The 15,304-nt window shown below is 47.4% G+C and overlaps 1 protein-coding gene across 1 annotated transcript in view; it reads right to left on the reverse strand.

The window, feature by feature from the left end:
- The window catches only part of RHEB (Ras homolog, mTORC1 binding), a 55,898-nt gene extending 44,485 nt beyond the window's left edge, over window positions 1-11,413 (reverse strand). The window contains exon 1 of the mRNA XM_024193279.2: window positions 11,126-11,413. Coding sequence (XP_024049047.1) covers window positions 11,126-11,177 — 52 coding nt within the window. The 5' untranslated portion in view covers window positions 11,178-11,413. The remainder of the gene's footprint in view (window positions 1-11,125) is intronic.
- Window positions 11,414-15,304: the final 3,891 nt, after the last annotated feature.

Raw genomic sequence — 15,304 nt, forward strand, 5'->3', positions numbered from 1 at the left:
CTATCGCAATTCCTGACGTGCTGGCGAGACCCATCAGCATATTCCTCAACAGTTCGGGATCCATTCCCGCAGACCGAAAGGGAAGACAGAGCGCGCAGTACAAAAAACATTGAAAGATGGTGCCAAATGTGGACGGAAGCACTGGGATTGCTCGGATGCGAAGCGATGCATCACGGGGCATTGGGACAGGACCCAGAATACCCTGCACCCCACCCCACCCCCTTCCCACAAGCCACAGGGCCAGATTGGGAAGAGATGCTCTGTGGGATAGCTGCCCATAATGCACTGCTCCCAATGCTGCTGCAAGTGCCACAAATGTGGCCACACCAGTGCGCTTGAAGCTGACAGTGTGAACACACTGCAGCCTTTCCTGGCTGCGGTCTCCGAGGGCTGGTTTAACTCACAGCGCTCTACATCTGCAAGTGTAGCCATGCCCTAAGTCTAACTGTCAGGCACAAGAGACATTACCCATGGCTGCTAGTTGAAACTGCTAATGGTGTAAGGAGGAACTAAGAGACAGCTGGCCCCGCTCTACCCCCTTCCTGGATCCTGGGGACTTCGGGCACTGCTGGCAAGGAGACGCCATTGGAAGAATGCACACTAGAAGTAGAATATGTAATGATAATCACTGAAAAAACCCATATTCTAATTATGGCTCAGCTAATTTTGTCATAGATCCTGGATGTGTTGTAAGAACTTTGAGTTGCCACCTGTGAGTTACTCATGTTTTGTCAAGCAAGCTGGAAAAGACGGGGGTTGCCTTCTGCTGCAAAGGAAGGCAGGGTGCCAACTTCTCTTAAACAAGCACCTACTGGTAACTATCAACTTGCCTCTTATGCAAGTCTATTAGGTGTCACATCATCCAGACTCTGAATTTCCTTGGATCCATATCACCCATGTGAAGTCTGGGCACATACAGTAAGGAGACAGCACTGATCCCAATCCTAGAACGGGCAGGTCAAGTAACAATGGTGATTCTAAGTACTGACAAGATTCTGGGGTTTTTCAGACTTTGGAAGGGGAGGGACAATGGCACCTGAATGGATCTATTTCTATTGAGATCCTAAAGGATGATAGCAGGTAGCTGAGTGACTGCCATGAAGATGTGTTTGTGCAGGGTTTTATTTGTTCAGAACATAGATTTTATGTACACATGAGGATGCTGGGAAGAGGATGGAATGGGAAGATGAGTGATATGGGCTGTTACATCATCAAGGATGTTCTACACGATATGCTTCTAGTTATAAAGTAGATTTTATGACATTCACTCATGAAGCAGAACTAGCAAAAGGGCTATACAGCTTTTTATAGGGAAGTTTCAGTACATCCGTTTTTCAGAAGTCATTGTTATTGTGGTCATTCAAAAGAGGGCAGAGAAGTGACTAACATGTTAAGTGTTATCATGCCTTATGTTATCTGCTCCTTTGTTCCCAAGGAGTTGTCACTTGAGACAGTGCTGTACGTTAGCCTCCTGCACCACTTATGATTGAGCTTTGTAGCACTTGAGATCCTCAGTGACACTTAATGAACGTACACCAACTCACCTACCGTTTCACATACCCTACTGCATTGATATGAACTGCAAGAAGTTTATCCTTATTTATGAATTATAGCCCAGAGGGATAGTATAGTTCTTCTGACTGGAAAAAGAGAGAGATAATGGACCACAACAAGAAACAGACTGATTCTGTCAAACTTTTATGGAGGTACTCTGCAATCTTCTCCCAAAGGTTTCTAGGGAGGGCTGCCTCATTTCTTCCTTTGCGATAGGACACTTTTGCATGCCATTCCATGATGATTTCAGCAGGCATTAATGCAGAGGTGGCCAACCTGAGCTGGAGAAGGAGCCAGAATTTACTAATGTACATTGCCAAAGAGCCACAGTAATATGTCAGCAGCCCCCCCATCAGCTCCCCGCCCCCTGCGCCTCCCACCCACTGGCAGCCCCGCCAATCAGCGCCTCCCCCTCCCTCCCCGCACCGCCAGATCAGCTATTTCATGGAATGCAGGAGGCAGGGAAGGGGGAGGAGTGAGGACATGGTAGGCTTGAGGGAGGGGGCAGAAAGGGGTGGAGTGGGGGCAGGGCCTGTGTCAGAGCCAGGGGTTGAGCAGTGAGCACCCCCCAGCACATTGGAAAGTTGGCACCTGTAGCTCCAGCCCTGGAGTTGGTGCCTATACAATAACTTCTGAAGAGCCGCATGTGGCTCTGGAGCCACAGGTTGGCCACCCCTGCATTATTGCAACAAACAGGTTAGCAGCATATGGGCTCGAGTGACTTTGGGATGACAGCAATAGCGGTCCTAACAAAGGACTACTATATTAGTCTCACTATGGAGCCACTCACAGTCCCCTTAGGCTCTCCAGTGCATCTTGCCACTCAGACAAGCTGAACTTCTGTGATGAAAGGTTATTAAAAGCAAAAATCACCACATATTAGGTTAGTCCTAACAATTCCTTTGTTACAGTCAGGAGTCAGCTATCAGCTAAAATCCCCACTGCTTGTTGAAAATAGTACCAATACTCAGTGCCACTGCCCTGTACCCATACATATGGAAATAGGGGCCAAAATGTTATATAGTTTCACATGCAACTGAAAAATGCCCTCATTTTCTCCACTCAGGCCATACTCACACTCACCATGCCTGGGGCTGGAGAGAGGTGTTGTGCAGAGGCCCTCTAAGGCTGAAGCCACAAATTCTCATGGCCATGAATTTTGTAGACCCCTTATTATAAATGTACAGCAACCACTGCATAATTCATAGGTTCATTAAAAGACAGTGGAATATTCATAAAAATGTACTCCAAGCACTAAGCAATTCCTAACTGCCTCAAAAGTTCAGGGCAAGGTAGAGCACAGTCCCCCACATCACATTAATGTGGCAGACGGTGAAAGTGCTCTTTCAAGGCCTCCCTTGGACATACAGTTCCATGCTGAGCTCTAATGGCCCTTGCATCTGGCTGTTTCAAGTCATCAGACAGCCACTCCACCTCTGCCCTGCACCCTGGCAGCAACTTTTCCCCGCTTTGCCTTACAGATATTCTGAAGGACAACAGGCAACTAAAACCCTTGGGATATTTTTCTCACTGAGATACCATTCTGTGAGTAAACACATATGAATTTGACACCTTTGTCCCAGACACCCCCCCACGCAACTTGTTTCTACCCATAGTGCACTGCACATCAACACAAGCACTCCTGGTGAGTACATGCAGCACTGATGTAAGCAACCAAGCATGCACACGCACAAGCCATATATTAACTGTGGCAGCTTTATGCTGACATAACTTGAATGGACCAAAGTTTGTAGTACAGACATGGACTTAGTATGCTTTGACTTACTACCACTTGAAACAGCAGTACATCAAAGCACACTATGAAACTTTTAGTGAACTATAGCGATGTCCACCACACTGGACATTACTGCACAGCAAGCTAGTGCACTGTAGATTCACACCCTGGCGTGCCACACTAACTCACTATGTAGATAAGCCCTTGATGTTTTAATTATTCAGCATATATTCCTACAGCTAGACAGTATTCAAAATAAATTCTTGCAGGTCACCATTGAGAGCTACAGGAAGTTAAAGTAGACTAATGTTTTACTTTAGTCTTATACGGATGCCAAATTCAATTATAAAGTGTTAAGTGGCTGCATTGTAGAAGCTAAAGAATTGTTTGGCACTTCCATAAGACAGCACTGCACACCCTGACATCCAGCATTTAATTGCAGCAGAACCTACCCTTGTAAGTTATTTACTGTATTCTAAACAATAGACTTTCAACTTTTGTATAAATATAGCAATAGCAGGATCCATGCCTTGTTCAAACACGGAGTCCCTTCCTTTCATACAAAAATGTTAACACTTGGTTGAGTGAGCTAGCATTGAGTCAGAAAACTACAAGCATAAACATTTAAGGATCTGACAGAGAAAATAATATAAAGCAGGCAAATCAAGAGTTAATCCTAGCACAGTGTCCTTAAATAACCCTACTGTGGCTTGATATTACAGCTGAACATGCTGCCTCTAGTGTCCCAGCTACTGTTAAAAAGTTTACTGCCCTAAGTTTGACAGCTAACGGGTAAAACCAATCATAAAAAGAAGTTTTTAATTAAAACTGGCATTTAAGTCTCATTTCAGTCCCTTGCTGGGAGCAGCCATTTTGTTTATCTTGGTATTCTAGAGCATCCCCACTGTAAAGACTGTTTAATCCAGTTCTCAGTCAAAGACTTTTTAGTTTTAATAATGTTACTAATTAAGTATTAAATATTGCATGAATCCTGACCATTAGAATTTAATGTTAGGTCCTAGGTGAGTCTAATGCAATGGCTTTGGTGTGTTACAGGCCCCACTAATTCTGTAGTGACATGCTTCGACATGACAGCAGGTTTTTGTTCTCCGTCAGGTACAATAGTGACACTGGCTATTTAGTATGTAATAGAAGTATCTGTTCCCTCTGATTTAATACTGAATGGATACCGCATCACGATGTTATGAGTCCTGTACTGAGAGGTGCCATCATTCAAAATGACTTAAAAGCAAACTCCTGACTCCATTTGTAATATTAGAAATACTGTAACTTTTTGCCAGAATAAGGGGGTGTTTGCTCCATCTTCCTGCACAAATGCTTAAATTCCCCAGTACCATGTTTGTGCTTTGCCCTACTATAAATGCTATAGAGATGTCACAGTCCACTCCAGAGACGGCTGCATTATTTCTTGCATTTTTTGTTTATACTTGACAAGCATGAAGGCTTTCAAATGACTATGTCAAGAAAAGTGAGCCAAGGTTCATAACACACTGTGATAAGGTTTCTAAACCACACACAGAGACTAAGGCTTTGTCTACACTGGACTTTCGCTGGTAAAACTTTTGTCATTGGGTGGAGGGGGGGGAAGCACACCCCCAAACGACAACAATTTTACCGACGAAAAGCACTGGTGTGAACAGTGCTTTATCGGCAGGAGAGCTCTCCTACTAACAAACCACTTGTTGGGGTAGAATTTTTTTTGCAGCGGGAGAGCTCTCTCTGACAAAGAGTGGCTACACCTTTTAGTGGCATGGCTCTAGCAGCACAGCTGTGTTGCTAAAAGGTGCGTAGTGTAAACATAGCCTTAGGCTATGGCTACATTACAGTTTAGGTTGATACAACTCATGTTGCTCAGAGGTGTGAATAAGCTACCCCCCCCACCGAGCGTTGCAAGTTCCACTGACCTAAGCGCGGCCACAGGGACGTGCTGGCCGCCACTTCCCGCAGTTCCCATTGGCTGAGAACGGCGAACCTCAGCCACCGGGAGCTGCAGGGGGCCGTGACTGCAGACGGTCAATCGCGGCCCGCCAGCTGATTACTGTGATGGGCCGCGTGCTAAAGGTTGCCAACCCCTGCTCTACACCCAGATAAGCATGCCACATCGTGCAAAACCTGAGAAAGGTCTGGGCTACACTAGCAGGGGGGTTAGAACTAAGATACGCAACTTCAGCTACGCTATTCGCATAGCTGAAGTCGAAGTATCTTAGTTCGACTTACATGGCCATCCTCATGGCGGCGAGTCGACTGCTGTGTCTCCCCCGTCAACTCCACCTACTCCTCCTGCCAAGGTGGAGTATGGGTGTCGATTAGCGGATCGATTTATCGCATCCAGACGAGACACGATAATCGACCCCCGATACATCGAACACTACCTGCCGATCCAGCGGGTAGTATAGACATACCCAAAGTCATAAGAGACAGTCCAGCTAAAAAACAGGCAGGTCACCAAAAGCCCAATTAGTTTTTTTAGTTCTATGAGGGACTAACACAGAAAAGACTTTTTCAGATCACTTCTGAGGGGTGGTCTGCAGTATGAAATTGGGTCGGTATAACTATATCACTCAGATGTGAAAAATCCACCCGAACAACACAGTTAAACCAACCTAACCCCCAGTGTAGACAGAGACTTCTCTCATTGATCTAGATCAGAGGTCTCAAACACGTGGCCCGCGGGGCTCTTGCGTGTGGCCCGCCAAGCTCCCTGCGAACCCCCCCCCGGCCCCTCTGCGTACCCGCGGGATTGCCCCCTGTGGCGTTGCAAGCCCCGCGCTGCTGTCTGAAGCGGCACGCCCCTTCGGGCCGGGGGAGGAGGGGGAAGGAGGCAGAGGGCTCCTGCATTGCCTCCTTCCAGGCACTGCCCCCTGCAGCTCCCATTGGCCGGGAACAGGGAACCACAGCCAATGGGAGCTTCGTGGGAGGTACCTAGAGGAGCGGCAAGAGCAGTGCATGCACAGAACCCTGAGCTCCCCTCCCCCTCGGGCTGCAGGGACATGGTTCCAGCTGCTTCCTGGAACGGAGCGGCACCAGGGCAGGCAGGCAGGGACCCTGCCCTGGCACCACTGCGCGCTGCTGCCACCCCAAAGCCGCTCTAGGTAAGCGGCGCTGGGCTGGAGCTCGCACCCCAAACCCCTCCCGCACCCCAATCCTCTGCCCTGAGCCCCCTGCCACATCCCACACCCCTCCTGCACCCCAACCCCCTGCCCTGAGCCCTCTGCCACATCCCACACTCCTCCTGCACTCCCTGCCCTGAACTCCCTGCTGCACCCTGCACACCAACTGCACCTCAACTTCCTGCCCTGAGCCCCCGCCGCACCCTGCACCCCCTGGGGGCAGCGTTGGGGTGTAGACTTTGGTGAAGGGGTTGGAATGGGGCAGGGCCTAATGGAAAGGGTGGAGTGGGAGCGGGACCAGAGGCAGCGAGGGGGGGTGTCAGTGATGCGGCCCTCGGTTCAATGCACTAGTCCTCACGTGGCCCTCGTGGTCATTTGAGTTTGAGACCCCTGATCTAGATACTGCCTCTTGGGGAGGTGGATTACCTACGCTGACAGGAGAATCTCTACTGCTGGCACAGGTAGAGTCTTCACTGAAGTGCTACAGCAGCTCAGCTGCAGTGTTTTAAGTGTAGACAATCCCTAATTAAATCTGAACCTTCAGATAAGGGAAGTTCTCATTCCTTAAGCTTATGTCCTCAGCTACGTATTTAAGACCTGCAGTCCAATAAGCAATGTAAAGGCAGGAAAAAATGCCATGTCCAAACGTCCATCATACCACAGCAGATACATTGAGACATTGGAGTTGGGGGTAATACTTTACGGAAGAACAACCAGCCACCTTGTCAAGGCTATTCTAACAAATTACCTCATTTAAGAAATGGACACTATTCTAGTGGGAAGACAAGTGTGTCTACCTCAAACAGATAATCCACAATAAGATGATCCAATGGCAAACATCAGACCCATCTATGCTGCTTTTCAGCAAATTGTCTGCCATCCTCAAGAGACTCAGAAAGGCTCAACAACTCAAAACAGCCTCACATTCTTACTTCATTTCATCTCATGCAAACCTATTATTCTCACACTGAATTTTCAAGTATTTTATTTCCTGAACATTAACCATCAGGCTACACAAAACATGTAGATTCTTTTTAAAGTTCATAATTTTTTAAAAACTTCTATGCCATCATTGTTTAGGATGCAAATATTAGTTGACTTTACCAGAGTCTATGAATGTTTTGAATACTAAATAGCTGATTAACCCTAGCTACTAGAGTTTGGTAACAGAGTCAAGTTCCTCCCACAATGAAGAAACTGCTAGTTATTTTCTGGGAAAATAATCACCTGGCTTCTAACCTAACTGCCTGCATCTTGTGCAGTCAAAACAACCACCTTGTCCACATTCAGAAGTTGGAATGGTTTAACTTAAACTGGAGTGCTGTCTTTTCAGTAAGTAGTCTCCTCAACTTCCCTCTTCTGACAGCAATAGTGTGGTCAAGTACCTTTCCAAACATCTAAAGGAGATTGGGGTATGGATGAGTGCAACGTGGCTGAAGCTCAATCCAGACAAAACAGAGATGGTAGTTTGGAGGAAAGCAAGTGGAGTGTACGGGAGAGACTATGTCTGACCTTCCGGATGAGGGTGTTTGTCCACTAGTTACTCATGTTTGCAGCATGGGTGTCTGTTTAGATTCTCAATTATTGATGGATTACCAATTTTTGGCAATAGGAAAGATGGACTTCTCAATTGTACTTAGCAACATCTCGTGGATATGGACCTCTGTCACAACTGATGCTTTGTCATCTCAAGATTAGGTTACTCAAATACACTTCTTGGGAGTACATCTTAAAATCTACTCAGAAAATTAAGACTGGATGGAATGTGGAAGGCTGCTTTGTAACTAGTGTGCCAAACATTACATCATGCTTAATGATCTGAATTGGCGGCTTATGAATTTCCAGGTGTTGGCTTTAACCTATAAAGCTGTGAACAGCCTAGGCCCTGCCTACTCAAGAGACTCTCTCCATGCCATATTGCCAGAGTCAGGATTGGTGTAGGTATTAATGAGATGAAGCATTCTTGATTTGAAAGAGAACTGTTGGCAGAACATTCTCTAAAAGGGCCCTTCAGTTTTGGAATTAGCCCCAATCTTGCTCAGAAATAGCTCTGCAGAACATGCTGCAAAGTTCAAATTTTAGGGAGCTTTCAAAAGTGAGCGCTTGAGAGAGGGTTTTAGGCAGAGTATCTTTCCTCATTTTTCTTTCACTCAAGCCTTGATCAATTATTGCTTTATCTGGTGGAGGTTGTCAATTTGTTTCTCTACTGAGTAGAGCTTTTGAAGCCATTGTCAGTCTCCTAGATACTAACAATAAGCTATGAATCTTATCACTTCAATGTCCTTCATAAATAAACAGTTTTACAGAATGAAAGCAAAGTTCCAATGAACTCTTTAGTATTTCTTGCTGTAGTTTGAATTATTTTCTAAAACAAGTGCATGAAAAATATTTGAGACTATATTCAGGAATTCTAGCCTAAAGGCTTCCCTCATAACTTATAGTGGTCAGAGATTGTTTGCAGTGTTGTTGTACCTATTGGGTTCCGGGATATTAGAAGAACAAGGTGGGTGAGGTAGTATCTATTTTTGGACCAAGAAAGACAAGCTTTCAAGCTCACCAGACCTGAAGAAGAGCTCTGTGTAGCTCAAAAGCTTGTCTTTCTTGGTCCAATAAAAGATATTACCTCACCCACCACAGAATATCAGAGTTGGAAGGGACCTCATGTCTCTTTAGTGGCCAGAAAGAAAGAATTGAGTTGAGACTTAATCCATTTCTAGAATCAAATCACCCAAATGGTAGAAGTATCAGGGAGGGACCCATATTCTACAAGGAAGTAATTGATGTTACTCACTTTTAAGCAGTTACATAACTTTATGTTAAACAGTCTTACCATCTACTTTTTAGCATGCATCCTTTTTATTACTGTATACGTGACTGTAGAAACACCCATTCTTATATAGCGTATAGCAATTTGTTACTCTTCTATCCAACAAAATTCAACATTTGGGGGCTTTTCTGCTGAATTGGGGCCTGAGAAGATTCAGCCAATTACCAATATTTAACATTTATATTGCAGTTGTTTCTGGAAGCCCCTGTTGTGCGCAGACCAAGTACAGAGATTTTATTCTCCTTCATGTTTCACAACCATTGAAATATAGGCCCCCTACTGAAGATCACATTCTCAATTTTTACTAATCACAGAGGTGACATGGGGAGTGGCTTAGCTATGTTAATTTTTAAAACGTTTCTTTTGTTGCTAGATCAGAAATTGTGTTCCATTAAAACCATGAAAACCTTAAGATCTACCTGAAGAAAAGGGTAATCATACAGTGTGGGCAGACAAAGAAAAACTGATTATAACTGTTAGTTTCAGACTGCAGCTGGATGGTTCTGGGGAATTCTTCTGCTTGGGTTAATTTGCATGGGCCAACAGCAGTAGTGCTGCACATGTTCAGTGAAGCGATAAGGCACAGACCCAGCACTGCAACGTCAACACTACTACTATATAAACCTGGAGCATCTTAATAAATTTGGGATAAGAAAAACATCGAGACACCAGCCATCAAAAAGAAGGGATGTCCCTCGAGACTGAGACTAGAGCAGAGTCACAAGTGGGAGGAAGAGAGACACAGGGCGAACTGGACATTTAACACACCAGTATATTTCACCCAGACAGGTACAAATCAATTCCAGAGGAAGAATCTAGCAGCAGGAGAGGGCTTATGTCCTCTGTGCAGGGGCCTGTGGGGGAATTAATAGTGAAAAGAATCACCCCATAGCTTCCCTGAACCAATGGAACTGATGCACCCCAAGTACTGTACCTAGTTGGTATCTCAGCAATCACATCTCAAGGGCTCATAATTACTAAAAAGGTTCTGGGCAAACAATCACTCCATCAAACACACAACAGCATGTAGGAAAACATGAGAATTCATGTAAACCCTGCTAAAGGGAATGTTTTATATTAGCCATTTTAACTTGGTAGCGAGAATGATAGCTTTACAGTGAGCCATAAACAGTGGGCATCACTCCTTTCAGTAAGATAGGAGGCACCTGGTCATTAGAATTAAGAATACTTCGCGCAAGAAGCATTTCTGACCAGGTGACCTTTTCAGAAAGCCGCATGAGAGGGCTAGGTGAGGTCTCCCGGTAATGGCTCGTTGATCACACTGCCCCTCTCCTAGCCCGACGGCCCTGAGGCCAGACAGATCCCGAGGCAGGCGGCGCTCTCACCTACAGGGCCGAGCATGGTGCCAGCCATCAGACCGGCGAGGAAGGCGGCTCCTTGCCGTCACTCGGATCCGTTTCTGGCGGCACCGCTCACGTTTCGTGCGCCCCAGGCTCTGGGGGAGGGAAGCTCCCGGACTCCCCGCTCCCGGCCGGGCTACACCTGTCGCTGGGGGCCTCTCCGCGCAGGGTGCGGAACCAGCCCGCAGGACGCTCAGCAGGAAGGGAACCCCCGCCTCGGGTTCGGCCAGGCTCGCAGCCCAGAGCCGCTGCCGAGCTCCCACCGCCCTCCCCGCCTCCGGGGAGACTCACCCGCGGCCATCAGTGAGAGGCAACCAGCCCGGCCACTCACCGGTAGCCGCCCCAGCCTCGACACGGCAAGTTTCCTAGGGCCGCAGCCCGGTCCCGGGCTCTCTAGAGCGGCCACCCGGCCTGCCCGAGCGCCTGCCGCCGCCCCAGCCTCTCTCGCCCCCGGCCCCGCCGCGCCGCTTCGATTCCCCCACCGCCCCCGCTCCGGGAACCACAGCCCCGCGCTCACCCACGCTCCGGTAGCCCAGGATCGCGATCTTGCGGGACTTGGACGGCGGCATCTTCTCCCCGCCCGGCCCCGACCCACATCAAGGGCGGCGGCTCCGGCTGAGGCGGCGGCGAGGCGGGACGGCGGGACTGGACGGGAGACCCCGAGGGCGAGAGAAAGAGGAGACGGCGACGAGCGACATGCAGGGACCGGCGGCCGCACCGACCGGACAGGGCTCCCTACGCGCAGCAGCAGCGCTGCCCTCACGTGACCTCTACATCACCAGCCGCACGTCGCTGAACGTCGTGACGTCACGAACCGAGTCTGCGATTGCGGAGTTAAAAACCGGCCGGAAACGCGAGGGCGCGGAAAACTCGCTGCGTCATTCTCTGCCTTCACACCTCCCCCTAGCTACGGAGCCAGTACGACCTCTGATTGGGCCTGAACCGTCATGTAGGTTATAATATCCGGCACGAGATTGGCAGCAGGCTGTGGACGCTGACTAGCCAGCTCTAACGATTGGCTGTATTTGAAGGGTGAGGCGGGGCTAAATGGCGGAGCAGCCAAATCGTGGTTGGTAGCGAGGGTAGAGATGCGCATGCGTGAGCGATGGGGTCCTTCCTGGGGTTGGTTGGTTTAGGCTCAATCGGCCTTACGCCCTGAGGCTAGGGCGTGGGTGGGGATCCTTGGGGGAGCGCGCGCGCGTGGTGGCGGTTGGGCCGGGCCCTGTTTTGAATATGCCGCTTTTCCTAGCGCTGCGAAACCCGCCCGCTCACGCGCTGTGCCAGGGCAGTGCCTGTGCCTTGGGGGCGGGGCGTTGTTGGGGCCTCTCTGCTTCTGCAAGTAATCCCCGCGCCCAGCCGAACCGGACCGCGCCTTCGCTCGCTCCGCGCCAGCTATGGGGCAGCCCCGCGGAGGGGGCACGTTTCAGGGCAGCTGCCCTGGGCTGCAGATTGGCCCGGGTGGCACACAGCAGCGGTGCCGGGGGTGGCGGGAAAAGTTACCGCAGGATGAGTTCACCTCTCTAGAACACTGCGCTAAACTAGCGAACCAAAGAAACCGACTTGCGCGTGGGCAGCGATCCTAGCAGAAGGGGTGTGCAGGGCGGGTATTACAACCTACAGTACGGCTCAGGCCCAATCAGAGATCCTACTTGCTCTGTACTGTAGCTATAGTTAAGGGCTGGTCTACACTGGGGGGGGTCGATCCAAGAGAGGCAACTTCAGCTACGCGAATAGCGTAGCTGAAATCGAAGTATCTTGGATCGAATTACCTGGGGTCCACACGGCGCAGGACCGATGGCCGCGGCTCCCCCGTTGACTGCGCTACCGCCGCTCGCTCTGGTGGAGTTCCGGAGTCGACGGTGAGCGTGTTCGGGGATCGATATATCGCGTCTTAACGAGATGCGATATATCGATCCTGGATAAATTGATTGCTACCTGCCGATACGACGGGTAGTGAAGACGAACCCTTTGGGTATGCAGGGAGTTCTCACTGTAATGTGGTACTGGACGTGCTGGGGTCATTGAATCTGAGGTACACTCAGGCACTACACATTTGAACCCTACCCCGGGCAGAAGTCTGATGATCTGTAGGCACGTTTCTATTCTCTGGAAAACGTGTTCTGCTAATTTGTACAACTAATTTAGAAGGGGCTGTTATTTTCTGAAAGAAATATATGCTGTACATGGATATAATACAAAAATAATCACCCCCTGCCAACTGCACACCCTTAGCTGTCGGCTGCCACTCCACACTGGAACCTATTTGGGATACAGTAAGACTTCAGAATTATGGACACCAGAGTTACAAATTGACATAACTTTGTGTCAACCACACATCTCATTTGGAACCAGAAGTATGCAATGAGGCAGCAACGGTGTCCAAAAAAAAAAAAAGGCAAATACAGTTCAGTATGGTATTAAATGTAAACTACTAAAAATAAAGGGAAAGTGTTAAAAAAATAGTTGACAAGGTAAGGAAACTTTCTGTGCTTGTTTCATTTAAATTAAAATGGTTAAAAGCAGCATTTTTCTTCTACATAGTAAAGTTTCAAAGCTGTATTATGTCACTGTGTAAACTTTTGAAAGAACAACTAACATTTTGTTCAGAGTTACAAACATTTCAGAGTTACAAACAATCTCCACTACTAAGGTGTTTAACTCCGAGGTTCTACTGTATCATCAAACAACTACAACTGCTACTTGATGGGTACCCCATCATGAAATAAATCTTTCCTGACCTCCTGTCTTTTGGTCCTCAAACAACCTCTCCAAGCTCATCATCAGAAGCAAGCTCCCCCCAGACCAGGACACACCAGTTTGAAGTGGCACCATACCAGACCCTGCCAGAACAACAGATGCAAAACCTGCAGACATATTTCCAGTGGTATGATGATCAACACTCCCGAACACACCTTTCAAAATCCATGGGTCCTATACATGCCTATCACAATATGTGGTGTACCTCATCCAATGCACCAAATGCCCCAATAGCAACTACATGGGTGAAACCAGACAATCATTTAGAAAAATAACAGACAACAACACACTGTTACCTATGGGTAATACTTTTTACAAAGAAATCACTTTATATCAGACCAGGCCTTATCTTTAAAGGACACCTGCACAACACCTTCAAAAGACACGCTTGGGAGCTTAAAGTCGTAATTTTGCTAGACACTAAAAATCACAGACCAAATAGAGACACTGGATTTATGGCTTGTTACAATCTGTAGCCCACTAACAACAACACCCCCTTGCACCTCTGATGCTTCCCCCCCTTTCCTCTCTGTGACTGTAGGAGTGTAGATGGGCCACTTCACTTTGAATGATCCCTTGAAATATGTGTACTTATATTAAACAATCTGTTCTATCTTGTATTTGTGACACTGAGGGCAAGTCTACAAAATTAAGCTGACTTAAGTTACTTTGATGTACAGCCATCACAGTAATTACATCAATTTTACATGTCCACCCTACACTCCTTTTGTTAGTGGTGCACATCCTCATCAGGAGCATGTCCATCGATTTAATGGACGGTGTGGGGCACTGACAGCCTGGAGCTCCACCAGCCGGGGGGAGGGATAGCTCAGTGGTTTGAGCATTCACCTGCTAAATCCAGGGTTATGAGCTCAATCCTTGAGGGGGCCATTTAGGGAACTGGGGTAAAAATCTGTCTGGGGATTGGTCCTGCTTTGAGCAGGGGGTTGGACTAGATGCCCTCCTGAGGTCCCTTCTAACCCTGATATTCTATGATAAATTAAGGGGGAAGAGAAAAAAAATGTTCTTTGCTCTTGATTACAGTGATCTGAGGTGTTACTTGGAGCAATAACAGGGAAAACACTTTCAGAAAAGTGGTATTTAATTTGCTGATGACCTTTCAAGCACCTAATTGATACCAAAGGTCACAGATTCTGGCCCAGAGAGGAAGGCACCTATAGTTTGTTTCCTACTTAGGTCTGCTCTACATTACAAAGTTTTGCCAGTTAGGAGTGTGGGGAAAAAAAACATACACGCCTAATTGACATAGCCATGCCAGCAAAAGCCCTAGTGTAGATGCAGTTTATTTTATTCAGGGAGCTGGTGTAAGCTATACCAACAGAAGCACACTTGCTGATGGCAAGCTGCATCTACCCTATGAGGGTTTGCTGATATCTATACTAGCAAATCCTTTCTAGCATAAACAGGGCCTGACTCACTTACTTGTTTTTCCAGTTACTATTTATCCTTCCCACCATCCATGAAAAAATGGTAAACATTAAAAAGTGGAAACAAAAACAGTTTTATCTAAGGAAATAGCTCCCTCTGGTTTTCCCAGTACATCTTATCTGACTTTGTCTTCTAGACTGTAAATTCTTCAAGGCAGGGATAATTGTGATTATATTGTGAAAATCAGAGTATGTTGTTGGCCTTTAATGAATAGTTGCACCAACAGAAAGACGTTCTCTGATATGAGAACATAGAATCTATGAGATAATATTTTAAGATAGTGAGATGTAAGAAAGCATGATGTGGATAGCATTATGCTGATGCTGCAGCACAGTCATTTGTCCTTGACATTTATGTCTGAACTCTGCATTCATTAGGGGATAAATCCTATCTCCTCGTCTATGAAAGGCAGGATGTGGGGATGGGGAGAGAGGGGTGTCATGTAGGATTTTTGCCCCCATATGCCTTCAGGCACTTCACAGTAGCTTCC

Source organism: Terrapene carolina, unplaced genomic scaffold (genome assembly GCF_002925995.2).
Source record: "Terrapene carolina triunguis isolate 2854851 unplaced genomic scaffold, T_m_triunguis-2.0 Scaffold111, whole genome shotgun sequence".
NCBI lineage: Eukaryota > Metazoa > Chordata > Testudines > Emydidae > Terrapene > Terrapene triunguis.